Source organism: Protomyctophum bolini (genome assembly GCF_963924005.1).
Source record: "Protomyctophum bolini genome assembly, chromosome: 7".
Classification (NCBI taxonomy): Eukaryota; Metazoa; Chordata; class Actinopteri; order Myctophiformes; family Myctophidae; genus Protomyctophum; species Protomyctophum bolini.
In genome coordinates, this window is record NC_137868.1 from 5,215,289 (window position 1) to 5,230,378 (window position 15,090).

General features: G+C 44.7%; 1 protein-coding gene across 1 annotated transcript in view; it reads left to right on the plus strand.

Moving 5' to 3' along the window:
- Positions 1–15,090, plus strand: part of kcnn3 (potassium intermediate/small conductance calcium-activated channel, subfamily N, member 3) — a gene marked incomplete at both ends in the record, with an annotated part of 167,423 nt that overhangs the window by 34,655 nt on the left and 117,678 nt on the right. Inside the window, 1 exon segment of the mRNA XM_080767326.1 lies at positions 13,763–13,858. Coding sequence (XP_080623452.1) covers positions 13,763–13,858 — 96 coding nt within the window.

The window sequence follows — 15,090 nt, forward strand, 5'->3', positions numbered from 1 at the left end:
ATGATATCGTTGGAGCGAGGCAGCCAGCCGAGCCAATGATATCGTTGGAGCGTTGGAGCGAGGCAGCCTGGCTGAGCCAGGTGATTATTTCATCACCATTAAATGTATTTTTTTATCTGTCCAAGGGCCCGGTATTTACCGGCTATAACGCAACGGAAACCCTGATGAATACACGTTATTAGAGAAACATTGCAATCTGCTGTGAGATTGTATAGATCAGGTATTTTGTCTGAATGTTTGTCTATTATTTCTTTGGCTGAATTATGACATGCTGCCCAGAATAGGCACACGCACGCCAGGTTTGCAGTGGTTGCTGGGCTGCGTGCCAACCGCCCGGCATGAAGGGCAGTATAAGTAAAGTGTTCATTATTCTTTTTTCCACTGGAGGATAATTAACCCATTCTGAACGGGAACCCGTTTTGGTGTTGGCATCATGTTATGCTTTAGCTATTGAAAAATAGCAGATCTACAAGCTCGTAGCGCGCCACCGAGTGGCGCGCTACGAGCTTGTAGGTCTGCTATTTTTTGAAAAAAATCGAAGAACGACTGACATTTCTAGAATCTGATCTCAGGTCAGAATGGGGTTAATCAGACCAGTGTGTGTGTCCAGTGGAAACCTCGTATGAATCTGAGGTTCATCTCAGGTCAGAATGGGTTAAGTCCCTTGAGTTGCAGCAGCTCGTTTACGAGGGGGTTTCCTCAATTAAGAAGGTTTTCAGTGGATGTACTGTATTTACACCTAGGCCTCATGCAGATGCATAACGGTGCTTTATACATTTAGAGTCGTGTCCCGTGGGAGCGTTTATTGTTCGTACAACTCTTGACCTCCTGATACGCTGGATGATAATTACCGCACGGCCTGCTTTGATGCGCTTTGTTTGTTCACAGCTCGACTCTGAACGTCTGCTTGTTTTCATAATGAACCTGTATATGTGGCTGTTTAACCCATTCTGACCTGAGATCAGATTCATACGAGGTTTCCACTGGACACACACTGGTCTGATTGATTAACCCATTCTGACCTGAGATCAGATTTAAAAAAAATGTCAGTCGTTCTTCGATTTAAAAAAAATAGCAGACCTACAAGCTCGTAGCGCGCCACTCGGTGGCGCGCTATGAGCTTGTAGATCTGCTGTTTTTCAATAGCTAAAGCATAACATGATGCTGACACCAAAACGGGTTCCCGTTCAGAATGGGTTAATATGTGGATTTCTAAACACATTTGTTCAATGCAAAATACTATGTGTAATAGGCATTTGCACTATTTCATGCACCATGTAGTAAACGCTGCATTCGTGGTCTGGAAAGGGCAGTTGTTTTACAGACGGGTAAAAAAGCCCCCTTTGATGTCTTATATGTCTATATTATATGAATATAGATTGTAGCATGCTATGATATACTGTAGCATTGTGAATGTCACCCCCGAGAATAGGAATGCTATATAGGAGTCGAGTTGTTAAGAGCACTTACTATATTATGTGAACACAAGTATTATGAATGTGTGTGTGTGTGTGTGTGTGTGTGTGTGTGTGTGTGTGTGTGTGTGTGTGTGTGTGTGTGTGTGTGTGTGTGTGTGTGTGTGTGTGTGTGTGTGTGTGTGTGTGTGTGTGTGTGTGTGTGTGTGTGTGTGTATGTGTGGGAGGGGCGGATAAGTGCAGTGCACGTGTGTGTGTGAGCGTGCGCGTGTGTGAGTGAGTGAGTGTTACGTAAACAGCAAAATGTCATCCAGAGTGACAGCTGCTCATTTTAGGCAATATGAATATTTTAACAGAGGGAGCAAAGGATTAACCCAGCCAGACTGTGTGTGGCTGTGTCCGTGTGTGTGCGCGTGCAACCCCGTGCGTGTGTAAGTCTCTGGCCCTGCCCTCTACACTGCTTCATTCACTAGAACAGGGTCTCTCAAAGTGGGTGCTGTGGCACACTCGGGTGCCCTCGGGTGCCAGGACCCAACGGGTGGCACCCTCAGGTGCCAGGGACCCAACGTCATCAGAAGCTTGCTTTCTATACACCACAAAAGAACATTTTTTGGCCCTCGCGCCTAAACACAGGCCCTAAACACAGGCCCTAAACACAGGCCCTAAACACAGGCCCTAAACACAGGCCCTAATCACAGGCCCTAAACACAGGCCCTAAACACAGGCCCTAAACACAGGCCCTAAACACAGGCCCTAAACACAGGCCCTAATCACAGGCCCTAAACACAGGCCCTAAACACAGGCCCTAAACACAGGCCCTAAACACAGGCCCTAAACACAGGCCCTAAACACAGGCCCTAATCACAGGCCCACGGCTGTCCTGAGAGACAGGCTGACAGGCAGTTAAGGCAGATTGCGACATTACATAAACGCTGCTGCCGATCTGTCTGTCTGTGGGTTTTCGATTTATTTCTGTTAAGAGGATGTTACACCAAACAGAATGACTTTGGCATTTCCACCCGGGGTCCAACTGCCATTCCTACGAGGACATTGCTCACATGGCGGGCGCGTTGTGAGTTTGTAGATTGGCTATTTTGAACTTTCGATTAGATGCTGGGGTTCAAGTGTTCAAATGGATATACAGTATGTTCAATCTGTCCTATAATGTAAACTGACATCCTCTCAAGTTGTCCTTGTGGCATACTGTATCTTCGGGGGCCAGGGGGGAGGTCATAAAATGGTTACATCGCATAATATGACATAATATGACGTACAGTTAGGTGCCATAAAGTAACAGGGTTGTGCTGTGGATGAAAGAATATATCTACAGGTGTGCCCTCTGAGCACAAAGGAAAGCCTGACAAGCAGCACTGCACTACAATGGAAGTTATCTCACTTCCAGCTGAAAGGACTTCAGTGTAAATGTATGGACCTTTCAGCCGATTGATTTTTATCATCTACAATTATCCCATTCTGACCTGAGATCAGATTCATACGAGGTTTCCACTGGACACACAATGGTCTGATGAACCCATTCTGACCTGAGATCAGATTCTAAAAAATGTCAGTCGTTCTTCGATTTTTCAAAAAATAGCAGACCTACAAGCTCGTAGCGCGCCACTCGGTGGCGCGCTATGAGCTTGTAGATCTGCTATTTTTCAATAGCTAAAGCATAACATGATGCTAACACCATAATGGGTTCCCGTTCAGAATGGGTTAATAAACAAAATAATGATTCAAAAAGGACAAACGTGATCAGCCAGCCAGGGTTCTAATTCTGTATCCAACCTCCGTAGTGAACAACAAAGTAATGTCTCTCTTCCTCTCAATAATGCGACCGCTTATCCCTGCACACCAGAACAGAAAGTAAACACAATATATCCCATAATACTCCTCGTCCCAGCCTCAGCCCACCAACACAGTTAAAGGAACAATCCCCCTGTATATACCTTAAGGTTACACTTACACAATGTCTTGTGAAACGTGACGATGTAGAACCATTATGTAAACTATAGATCTACATTCTAGTGGATGAGGCAGCCTACGGCAGTGGTTCCCAAACTATTCAGGGCGATACCCAAACACTGAATCATATTGGGGTAGAGGTTCTGGTCATGACCGACAGAATACGGTTCTGAATACAAGCAGCCGAAATGAGTTTTCTTCGACGGGTGGCTGGCGTCTCCCTTAGAGATTTAGGGTGAGAAGTTCAGTCACACGAAAGAAACTCGGAGTAGAGCCGCTGCTCCTTCGCCTAGAAAGGAGCCAACTTAGGTGGTTTCGGGCATCTGGTTAGGATGCCTCTCGGGCGTCTCCCTATAGGGAGGTCCTCGACGCACGTCCCACTGGGAGGAGACCCCCGGGGCAGACCAAGGACCACGTCCCACTGGGAGGAGACCCCGGGGCATCTGGTTAGGATGCCTCTCGGGTGTCGAGGTTGAGGCATTTAGTTTGACTCGGTTCCACTGATAACTACTGTGTGTAAATAGCAGATCTATGAGCTTTTTTCCCCCGCAATGTTTGCCTCTTTCTTATATAATTTGACATTCGGCTCTGCTACATTTTTTCCCCTGCTCGGTACAATCAAACACCATCATTAAACATTAAGAGCAGGGAGATAGATAAAATGTGGGTCTTGCAACCACTGAATACACCCCCACATAGTAACGCAGCATATTAACCCCTTGAGGATGTGAATGTGCCCCTTGAGCACGGCATGAACCCCCTCGAGTATTTCCGACTGAACTAACTCTGCAGGCTATACGTATCATTACAGTTACATTTTTAATGCAGTGATGGTCTTTATTTCATTTAATTTGTTTCCCTCTAACTTTTTTCCCCTTCTGATCACTTCATCTCTGAATCAGTGGATGAATAAAAAATGTCTTCTAAATCATGACATTTTTCTGAAAAAGCTCATGTTTCTATACCAGTGGTATGTCATGTCAATGAGAGAGCAAGAGCACTTTATTTCTTATTTTTAGAACTTAAAGTACATTTTTATGCCAATACCTTTGTACTTTTTACTCTTGTAACTTGTAACAGAGTATATTTCTACATTGCAGTATTGATAAGTTCACTTAACCCATTCTGAACGGGAACCCATTTTGGTGTTAGCATCATGTTATGCTTTAGCTATTGAAAAATAGCAGATCTACAAGCTCATGGCGCGCCACCGAGTGGCGCGCTACGAGCTTGTAGGTCTGCTATTTTTGAAAAATCGAAGAGCGACTGACATAGAAGACATTTTTAGAATCTGATCTCAGGTCAGAATGGAAAACTGTCAGGATGTAGAAGACATTTTTATAATCTGATCTCAGGTCAGAATGGGTTAATGTAATACAATGTGAGTGTTCCACTGACTGTGTACACATGCATGTACAACACAGATCATGCATGGTCAACATGTCAGCACTATAATCATATAATCCCCCTTAACCACAGCATGTCGTGGGTGGGCATCATTCAGGGCGCCAGGTTACCTGTGTGTGTGTGCGTGCTACGTTGCTATGACAACCCGCTCCGACCAGAGAGCTATATAGTCTCCACAGAACTGCAGGGAGAAAAGAGGACTTACTTGCATTTCTTTCATTGAGAATTGAAATGAAAAGTCTTGTCGATTTCAATAAAATGCCAAGGCTGCCGAGCACGAGCAGTGTGTGCAATGTTTTCTCTCCTCTCCTCTCCTCTCCTCTCCTCTCCTCGTTTGCTCCAGTTGTCAACGCACCTGCACTCGGATCAACCCATTTATACATGATGCTGATTCTATTAACCCATTCTGACCTGAGATCAGATTCTAAAAATGTCTTCTACATCCTGACAGTTTTCCATTCTGACCTGAGATCAGATTCTAAAAATGTCTTCTACATCCTGACAGTTTTCCATTCTGACCTGAGATCAGATTCTAAAAATGTCTTCTACATCCTGACAGTTTTCCATTCTGACCTGAGATCAGATTCTAAAAATGTCTTCTACATCCTGACAGTTTTCCATTCTGACCTGAGATCAGATTCTAAAACGTCAGTCGTTCTTCGATTTTTCAAAAATAGCAGACCTACAAGCTCGTAGCGCGCCACTCGGTGGCACGCTATGAGCTTGTAGATCTGCTGTTTTTCAAAGAGGTTTTCTGAAAAATCAATGTTTCTATATCAGTGGTTCTCCTCAAACTATTTCATGTCAAGGACCCCAAAAGTTATATGTAATTTGCAGCCCGCCCAAAACCCCCATCTGAAAATATGTTGTTCCAGGGACCCCCCCACACCCCCCACCCCAGAAGCAAAGATTTGAGTTAAAAGAACGATTGATCTGAAAGAATAGATATTCAAAGATTTTTGCCACATTTTCACGAATTTTCAAAAAAAAAATAGCAGATCAACAAGCTCGTATAGCGTGGCACCGAGTGCCGCGCTACGAGCTTGTAGATCTGCTATTTTTCAATATAGCTAAAGTATAACATAATGCTTAAAACACCAAACGGAGTTCCCTCGTCCAGAATGGATTCAGTGGATACAGTGCGAATACTTCTTTTACATTATTTTACATTAGGAATTGAAATCTGTTAAAAAAACAACACCATTGTCATTATTACATCACTGACCAAACGTCCTAAAACAACGTCCGACATGACGGTCCACTAATCTCATGACGGTCCACTAATCTCATGACGGTCCACTAATCTCATGACGGTCCACTAATCTCATGACGGTCCACTAATCTCATGACGGTCCACTAATCTCTGGGAGACCTAAACCCTGGACGTCGTCCAGATACACACAGACCAGCTGGCTGAGTTTCTGTTCGGAAATTCACTGAAAGCAGAAAACTGTATAGTCGGGCAGAAACCTCTTATCTCAGTATTCTCACGTCTTATCCCACGATTTTGTAACCCATTTTTCACCCCTGTGTCAATCATCTAATGTGATCCTGGACTCTACACACCCTCCACCAACCTAGTCCCCATATATGGGGGACGAGGGGAGAGCAACGGACTTGAACTCATGCTTCCTTCATGCCTGAGTGTCCAAGTTGCTCCTTTACACCTGACAGGGGGGAGTTTCCCTGGTTGGACGTAGCGCGTGGAAGGAACACGTTATTCCAACCAGTTCCTTTCCCCTCCATCAGGCGCCCCGGCTGGCCAGGCGTCCTTGGGGGGGGTCCCCAGTCCCGACTCCCCATGCACTTTGTGAAATTTCCTTGCTGATAGCCTCCCTGGTAGGATGCACACTCATGTTTCCTTCCTTAAAGCCTCCCTGGTAGGATGCACACTCATGTTTCCTTTTATAGCCTCCCTGGTAGGATGCACACTCATGTTTCCTTGCTGATAGCCTCCCTGCAGGATGCACACTCATGTTTCCTTGGAAAAGCCTCCCTGGTAGGATGCACACTCATGTTTCCTTAAGAAAGCCTCCCTGGTAGGATGCACACTCATGTTTCCTTGCTGATAGCCTCCCTGGTAGGATGCACACTCATGTTTCCTTGCTGATAGCCTCCCTGGTAGGATGCACACTCATGTTTCCTTGCTGAAAGCCTCCCTGGTAGGATGCACACTCATGTTTCCTTTAAGCCTCCCTGGTAGGATGCACACTCATGTTTCCTTAAGAAAGCCTCCCTGGTAGGATGCACACTCATGTTTCCTTGCTGAAAGCCTCCCTGGTAGGATGCACACTCATGTTTCCTTGGTTAAAGCCTCCCTGGTAGGATGCACACTCATGTTTCCTTAGAAAGCCTCCCTGGTAGGATGCACACTCATGTTTCCTTGGTTAAAGCCTCCCTGGTAGGATGCACACTCATGTTTCCTTAGAAAGCCTCCCTGGTAGGATGCACACTCATGTTTCCTTGGAAAAGCCTCCCTGGTAGGATGCACACTCATGTTTCCTTGCTGAAAGCCTCCCTGGTAGGATGCACACTCATGTTTCCTTGCTGAAAGCCTCCCTGGTAGGATGCACACTCATGTTTCCTTGCTGAAAGCCTCCCTGGTAGGATGCACACTCATGTTTCCTTGCTGATAGCCTCCCTGGTAGGATGCACACTCATGTTTCCTTGGAAAAGCCTCCCTGGTAGGATGCACACTCATGTTTCCTTAAAGCCTCCCTGGTAGGATGCACACTCATGTTTCCTTGCTGAAAGCCTCCCTGGTAGGATGCACACTCATGTTTCCTTAGAAAGCCTCCCTGGTAGGATGCACACTCATGTTTCCTTGCTGATAGCTCCCTCAGTGACGCCTCCTATAATCCTGTGTCCTCGCTCGCTCTCTCGGAAGGACTGAGGACACATCAGGCAAGGGACTGTGTGTGTGTGTGTGTGTGTGTGTCTTTGTGTGCGTGTGCGTGCGTGCGTGCGTGTGCGTGTGTGCGTGTGCGTGTGCGTGTGCATGTGCGTGCGTGGTGTGTAGTGGGGGGGGGGGGGGGGGGTGCCAAACGAGTAGTAGAATTTTAAGCAGAAGGGAGTTCCAACCGCGCCTCTAGCCTGGCTTGTGTGTGCGTGTGTGTGTGTGTGTGTGTGTGTGTGTGTGTGTGTGTGTGTGTGTGTGTGTGTGTGTGTGTGTGTGTGTGTGTGTGTGTGTGTGTGTGTGTGTGTGTGTGTGTGTGTGTGTGTGTGTGTGTGTGTGTGTGTGTGTGTGTGTGTGTGTGGAGGTGAGAGTGGTGTGAACTGCATTGATCGGTACATGCTGGCTTGATTGATTATATGAGTAGTATTGATTAGGCGCTTCGTAGAAGAGGGAAAGCACTCTCGCCAACACCTACGCTCTGCTCGTCCACTTGAAACCCATTCACTCCTGGAAATCATCTGTGTCATTGTAGTTAAAAAAGTAGTTAACACAGCATCACAATCATTCAGCCCATTCTGGGCGGGAACGAACCCCTTTTGGTTAACATTATGTTGTACTCTAGCTGTTGAAAAATAAGCTTGTGCCGCGCTACGAGCTTGTAGATCAGATTTTTTTTTTTTTATCGTGAAAATGTGAGCTGAGAGACAGACAGTATGACAGCTGAGAGCGAGAGACAATGTAGTAGAGACTGACAGTAGGACAGCTGAGAGGGAGACAGTGTAGGAGAGACAGACAGTAGGACAGCTGAGAGGGAGACAGTGTAGGAGAGACAGACAGTAGGACAGCTGAGAGGGAGACAGTGTAGGAGAGACAGACAGTAGGACAGCTGAGAGGGAGACAGTGTAGGAGAGACAGACAGTAGGACAGCTGAGAGGGAGACAGTGTAGGAGAGACAGACAGTAGGACAGCTGAGAGGGAGACAGTGTAGGAGAGACAGACAATAGGACAGCTGAGAGGGAGACAGTGTAGGAGAGACAGACAGTAGGACAGCTGAGAGGGAGACAGTGTAGGAGAGACAGACAGTAGGACAGCTGAGAGGGAGACAGTGTAGGAGAGACAGACAGTAGGACAGCTGAGAGGGAGACAGTGTAGGAGAGACAGACAGTAGGACAGCTGAGAGGGAGACAGTGTAGGAGAGACAGACAGTAGGACAGCTGAGAGCGAGAGACAATGTAGGAGAGACAGACAGTAGGACAGCTGAGAGGGAGACAGTGTAGGAGAGACAGACAGTAGGACAGCTGAGAGGGAGACAGTGTAGGAGAGACAGACAGTATAGGACAGCTGAGAGGGAGACAGTGTAGGAGAGACAGACAGTAGGACAGCCGAGAGACAGACAGTGTAGGAGAGACAGACAGTAGGACAGCTGAGAGGGAGACAGTGTAGGAGAGACAGACAGTAGGACAGCTGAGAGGGAGACAGTGTAGGAGAGACAGACAGTAGGACAGCCGAGAGGGAGACAGTGTAGGAGAGACAGACAGTAGGACAGCTGAGAGGGAGACAGTGTAGGAGAGACTGACAGTAGGACAGCTGAGAGGGAGACAGTGTAGGAGAGACAGACAGTAGGACAGCTGAGAGGGAGACAGTGTAGGAGAGACAGACAGTAGGACAGCTGAGAGGGAGACAGTGCAGGAGAGACAGACAGTAGGACAGCTGGGAGGGAGACAGTGTAGGAGAGACAGACAGTAGGGCAGCTGAGAGGGACACAGTGTAGGAGAGACAGACAGTAGGACAGCTGAGAGGGAGACAGTGTAGGAGAGACAGACAGACAGTAGGACAGCTGAGAGGGAGACACACACACACACACACACACACACACATACAATATTGTTTGAACGCAGCAGTCTGCATGAAGGACCTTTATAGCCGACATCCAGCCGGTTTCGTCGTCATAACGTGTTCGGCCTCGTCACCTTTTAAGGTCCGCGACAAATCTGCTCTATTTCTTTTTAATTATAAAGAAAACGGCAAATTAATTAAACACTCTGAGATGTTTTGGAAATACTCAGGTAAAGTAAAATAACTGTACCCGAGTCCTTGGGTAAATGTAATAAGTTACTTTCCACTACTGCTGACATCACCAGTTGGACGGTGTACTGTACAGCCTGCCCCGCTAGGATCCCCGTTAGGATCCCCGTTAGGATCATTAAGCTTGTCTCATTACTTTAAAATCTACAACTCACAATACTGCCAGAAAACCTGGGGGTATATTTATTCTTGACTCCGACCTCACCCTTGAAGGTTGTGTAAAGAAATCTTGAAACATTGTTTAAAATGTTGTTTGCGCGTGTTGTATTTTCCCCCCGCCTTGACTATGACTGTAATTCCATTTATATCTGCCTAAACTCGCCCCACAATCCACCGCCTGGTGCTGGTTTAGAATACAAAAGCTCTGTTTCTTTTTTTTAACCCATTTTGTAACCCATTTTTCACCCCTGTGTCAATTATCGAATGTGATCCTGGGCTCTACACACCCTCCACCAACCTAGTCCCCATATATGGGGGACAAGGGGAGACCAACCTAGTCCCCATATATGGGGGACAAGGGGAGAGCAACGGACTTGAACTCATGCTTCCTTCATGCCTGAGTGTCCAAGTTGCTCCACTACATGTTGTCTCAGTAAGACAGCCCTCCCCCTATCCACAAGGAGGAGCAGTGCACCAAAGCATTATGGGAACTGTAGTCCAGGAAGTAAGTGAGCCCAGTGTGGATGACATCAGAGACACTGGGCTCACTGCTACAATCTAAAATATCTAAAAACCACACATTACACACATAAAGACCCCAAGAAAGTGTTCTAAATCTTCTAAACGTCATTAAAGGGCCACTTCACCCCTGACACAACCTGATCTTATTTTAATGATGTTTAGGGCACTAGAAACACTTTTTCTGGGTTTTTCTGTGCGCAATCTCTGTTTTCAGATATCCTGGTAAATTCTGCATGTTATGTACGTCACAAACACGGTGGCCCCTCCCCTCCGGACTACAACAGTCTAACCTCGCGTCACCGTAGAGTATGCGCGTCACCTACACACGGCTACACCTACACCTGAAGACAGCCCCCCGAGGGGTGTCCGTTCCACCTACAACCCCAGGCCACCCCCACCGCTGCATTCCTCAGTTTGTTTGTGTACTAATATCATGGCGTCTGCAGTGCAAAGTTATACTGATCCACGGACTCCATGGACAATATTTATTTGAACCCGAATACACAGAAGAGGAGAGCCCTGGATATTTTTTACTTGATCAAGTAAGTATTTCTTTAGCCCTGAAACATGACTGTCATACGAGCGAGCGTCATGTGAACCATAGCATTTCTGCAAAGTGTAAACATTATATAAACTAAACTTGCATAATCTAGCAATTGATTGCTTTAATGTGAGAGATGTATTACGTTAGGGTAGTAGCTAGGCTATGTAATGTGTATTTCAGACTGTTCAGAGTGTTGTAGTACTACTATATTTGTTTCATATCAAGATTCCAGTTCATAGACGCAGCCATGTTCTATCATATCGTTACGTTGGGACCCGAAAATAGAAGGTCTACAAGCTCACAGCGCATCGCGGATTTGACACTTTGTGAGCTTGTAGGTCTGATATTTTTGGTGCATCAATGCCATGCATGCGTACAAAGTATAAATCAGGCTTCACGTCGGATAAATGATGGCCATAATTCTCTCATTTACAGGAATCAGGAGGACAGACAATACGGATGTCGTTTTCAGCCTTCAAAACGAGGAACTGCTGAAGAGTTGTGTTCACCTACAAAGAAGAACATTCCCTTTTCCAAGCCTTCATGTCATCATTTAAAAACTCGGAAAACAGCTATGAAGTTATCTAATAAAACGTTTACATGATGTGCACCTGCTTGCTGCTCATTGACTAATGACTATAGCCTATAGAAAAACAATGAAAAAAAAGGTTGCACCCCAAATTCCATATAGTGAACGATTTTCATTTGGCAGAAATTATTTGATTAATATTTATTGCATAACGTGTTGTACATTACCTTCATGTAATCATTTAGCTGGGGATTGCTTACTATACAGTTGAACTATGTACAGTAAAACATATGTTACCATATACACTAATTAAAAGCATGATGACACGGTTACAATGAAACATGTTCTCTGAAATTATTGGGAGTAGCACATGAATATGAAACGTACATTTTGTTTTATTATAAAATGCATTATATCTCCCTTCAATGTCAATCACAGACTTTCTTTATGGTGTGGGAATGACGAAACAATTCTGAGGAAAAACCTAGTGATACTATACTAATTTATATATTTAGTTTGCTTTGCTATAAAAAGCTACATGACAATTTTCAACATGCATGAAAAACAAGACGCGTCTGCAGCGGCTCTGTCTAATTCCTGAAGAGTGAATACTTTCTTCCAAAACCAATCCAACCGTTTACTGGTTCAAGAAAAAGGAGAAGCAGACTTCACGTTGTACAAGAAAGGGCTTCATGTCGTGTTTTTCAGTCATCCACTCCAAAAAAGCTAGCAAAAAGTGGGTATGAGTCAATGTGAGGTTTGTTGTTATTTTTGCAAAAGGTTCTGCAAGCTGTGAAGGTTGCTAGATCTTTGACTTTGTGAGAGAAATAAGCAACCATGTCCATGCAAAGTGCAAACAAGCCCAAAAACAATATGCACATATACTTTTGGTTATTTATATTATGCATATATTAGGCACATAAGCCGGCTATTTAAAAAAAAATGTTGAGTGGATAAAGTGCAAATGTGGAATATCTTTCAAACATTTTAACACATATCTAATACAGGGCTCCATGGCACAAATTTTACGTGGAGAAATACAAATTAATTTGGGGGTCCTTGGCATGTTCATGGAGAACCACTGGTGTAAAAAACATTTGGAAGAAAGCCCAAATATCAGTTCTACATTTTGAAACAAGCCAAAACAAAAGAATCAACCAGTGAACCACCAATATTTACAAGCAACAAAAATAAGCCTAAAGTTGCTTATGATAAGCAGACATGGCAACACTGGGACACTTCCATGTGTATTTGTTGTTTTTAGAAAATGGGAGGATAAAGTCACACCTACGCAGCCTCCCCCTGAGGAACAGCGCAGCAAAGCATTATGGGCATTGTAGGAATTCTGGAATCCAGTCAACCCCAATCAAATACACAGACTTCATTATTTTTCTGGTCAAAGGGTGCAAATTTCAAATTGTGCTACTGTTATCTATTACAAATAACATTAACATTAAAATAAGATCAGGTTGTGTCAGGGGTGAAGTGGCCCTTTAACATATTTTTTTTTTGCAAAAAGAGTGAAGGTGTCCCTTTAATAAATAGGCCCTTCTCGGTGTGTGAGAAGGACTGTGAGAGTGTACAAATGGAACCACATCGACCCATAAGTGTCCATTTGGTTTGGTCAAATTTAAAGTTTGAGAATCAGTATCATTGGTAAAACCTGTGAAGGTAGCCATGGAGGGTGCCCTGCAATTTCTTGCCAATATGGCCTCTGTGCACAGAGCCTATTACCTAACAAAGCCCTCTCCTCCATATCCAATGTAATTTCTCCCCTTGTGAGTCATCCCGCAAACCAAAGCAACATGCTGCTCATTCCAAAGTGTTGCTAAAAAAAACGGAAGGTATACTCCGCTCCACTTTGGAATCAATGTCCGTCTATACCTGAGGAGATGGGTTTTAAATCCTTTTTAAAATCTTTGTGTTGTGGATTCTATACACCTTTTCAAGAACAATGTTCTTGAAATGGTAAAATGGTGCATTTATATAGTGCCTTTTTATCCAAGGCGCTTTACATAGATTGTGCATTATTACATTCACCCATTCACACACACATTCATACATACACCGATACCGGAGGAAACCATGCAAGGCACCAACCTGCACATCGGGAGCAATTAGGGGTTCAGTGTCTTGCTCAAGGACACTTCGACGTACGTACGTACACACACACATGCACAGAGACTTGGTGCATTTTATTTTAATGAAATTCATGAAAAACCGTGTTTTTCTCTCCACAGAGTTCCATGTACTCTCTGGCACTGAAGTGTTTGATCAGCCTGTCTACTGTCATTCTACTGGGACTGATCATCGCTTACCACGCAAGAGAGGTCCAGGTAACAAACGCACGTACGCACGCACGCACGCACACGCACACACGTGACGTTGGTATGCTCGAGAGCACATGCAACCAGCAAACGTGTTAGGATTCACGTGTTAGGATTTTGTTTGAAAATATATCCAGAAACAATTGTCATCTTAAACAAGCTGAACTCCATATTCTTGTGGGGACACTTTCCGCTTCGAGGCAACTGAATGATCCCACTAGACTGCTTCTCAGAATGCTTCTCCATTTTACTTCGCCATTTTTGGACCTCAAAAGCACAATTATAGCTGTACACACACACACACACACACACACACACACACACACACACACACACACACACACACACACACACACACATGCACACACACACACACACCCCCAGGCGGACACACACAGACCTATATGCTTTCCCACTGAATCCTCTGATCTAAGCTCTTGTGTTCTTTTGTTCCCCTTCCTTTTTTTCTTTTTTACTTTCATTGTATTAAACTTTAATAGCACTGCTGTTCGTCTGTTTTTAGACGCGCTAACATAACATCACCACCTGCGTTTTGCCCACCACTCCGTGAAACGCCAGTGTCCGTGTAACCTCCGAAGAGAGTGCAAACATGCAACCAAATGGACCCATACGGCTCCGTAACCATGAGAGCGTATACAAATGGAACCAAACGGACCCATTTGCAGTGGTGGAAAGTGGAAACTAAGTACATTTACGCAAGTATAGGCTACTGTACTCTCGCGAGCTCACAATGCATCGCAATGTGACGCATCGTGGTCGAGCTTGTAGATTATATACATTTGAAAACATTAACCCATTCTGACCTGAGATCAGATTCATACGAGGTTTCCACTGGACACACACTGGTCTGATGAACCCATTCTGACCTGAGATCAGATTCTAAAAAATGTCAGTCGTTCTTCGATTTTTCAAAAATAGCAGACCTACAAGCTCATAGCGCGCCACTCGGTGGCGCGCTATGAGCTTGTAGATCTGCTATTTTTCAATAGCTAAAGCATAACGTGATGCTAAACACCAAAATGGGTTCCCGTTCAGAATGGGTTAAACGTGACATTCTGCACTATTAGTACTTTTACTTGTGGTACATTTTGGAGTGCATTGTGTAAAAACATTTAGGCATATTTTGTACATTTTGAAGTACATTTTAAAGCCAATATCTTTGTACTTTTTTACTTGTAACAGAGCATTTCTATTGCAGTATTGATACTTTTACTTAAGTT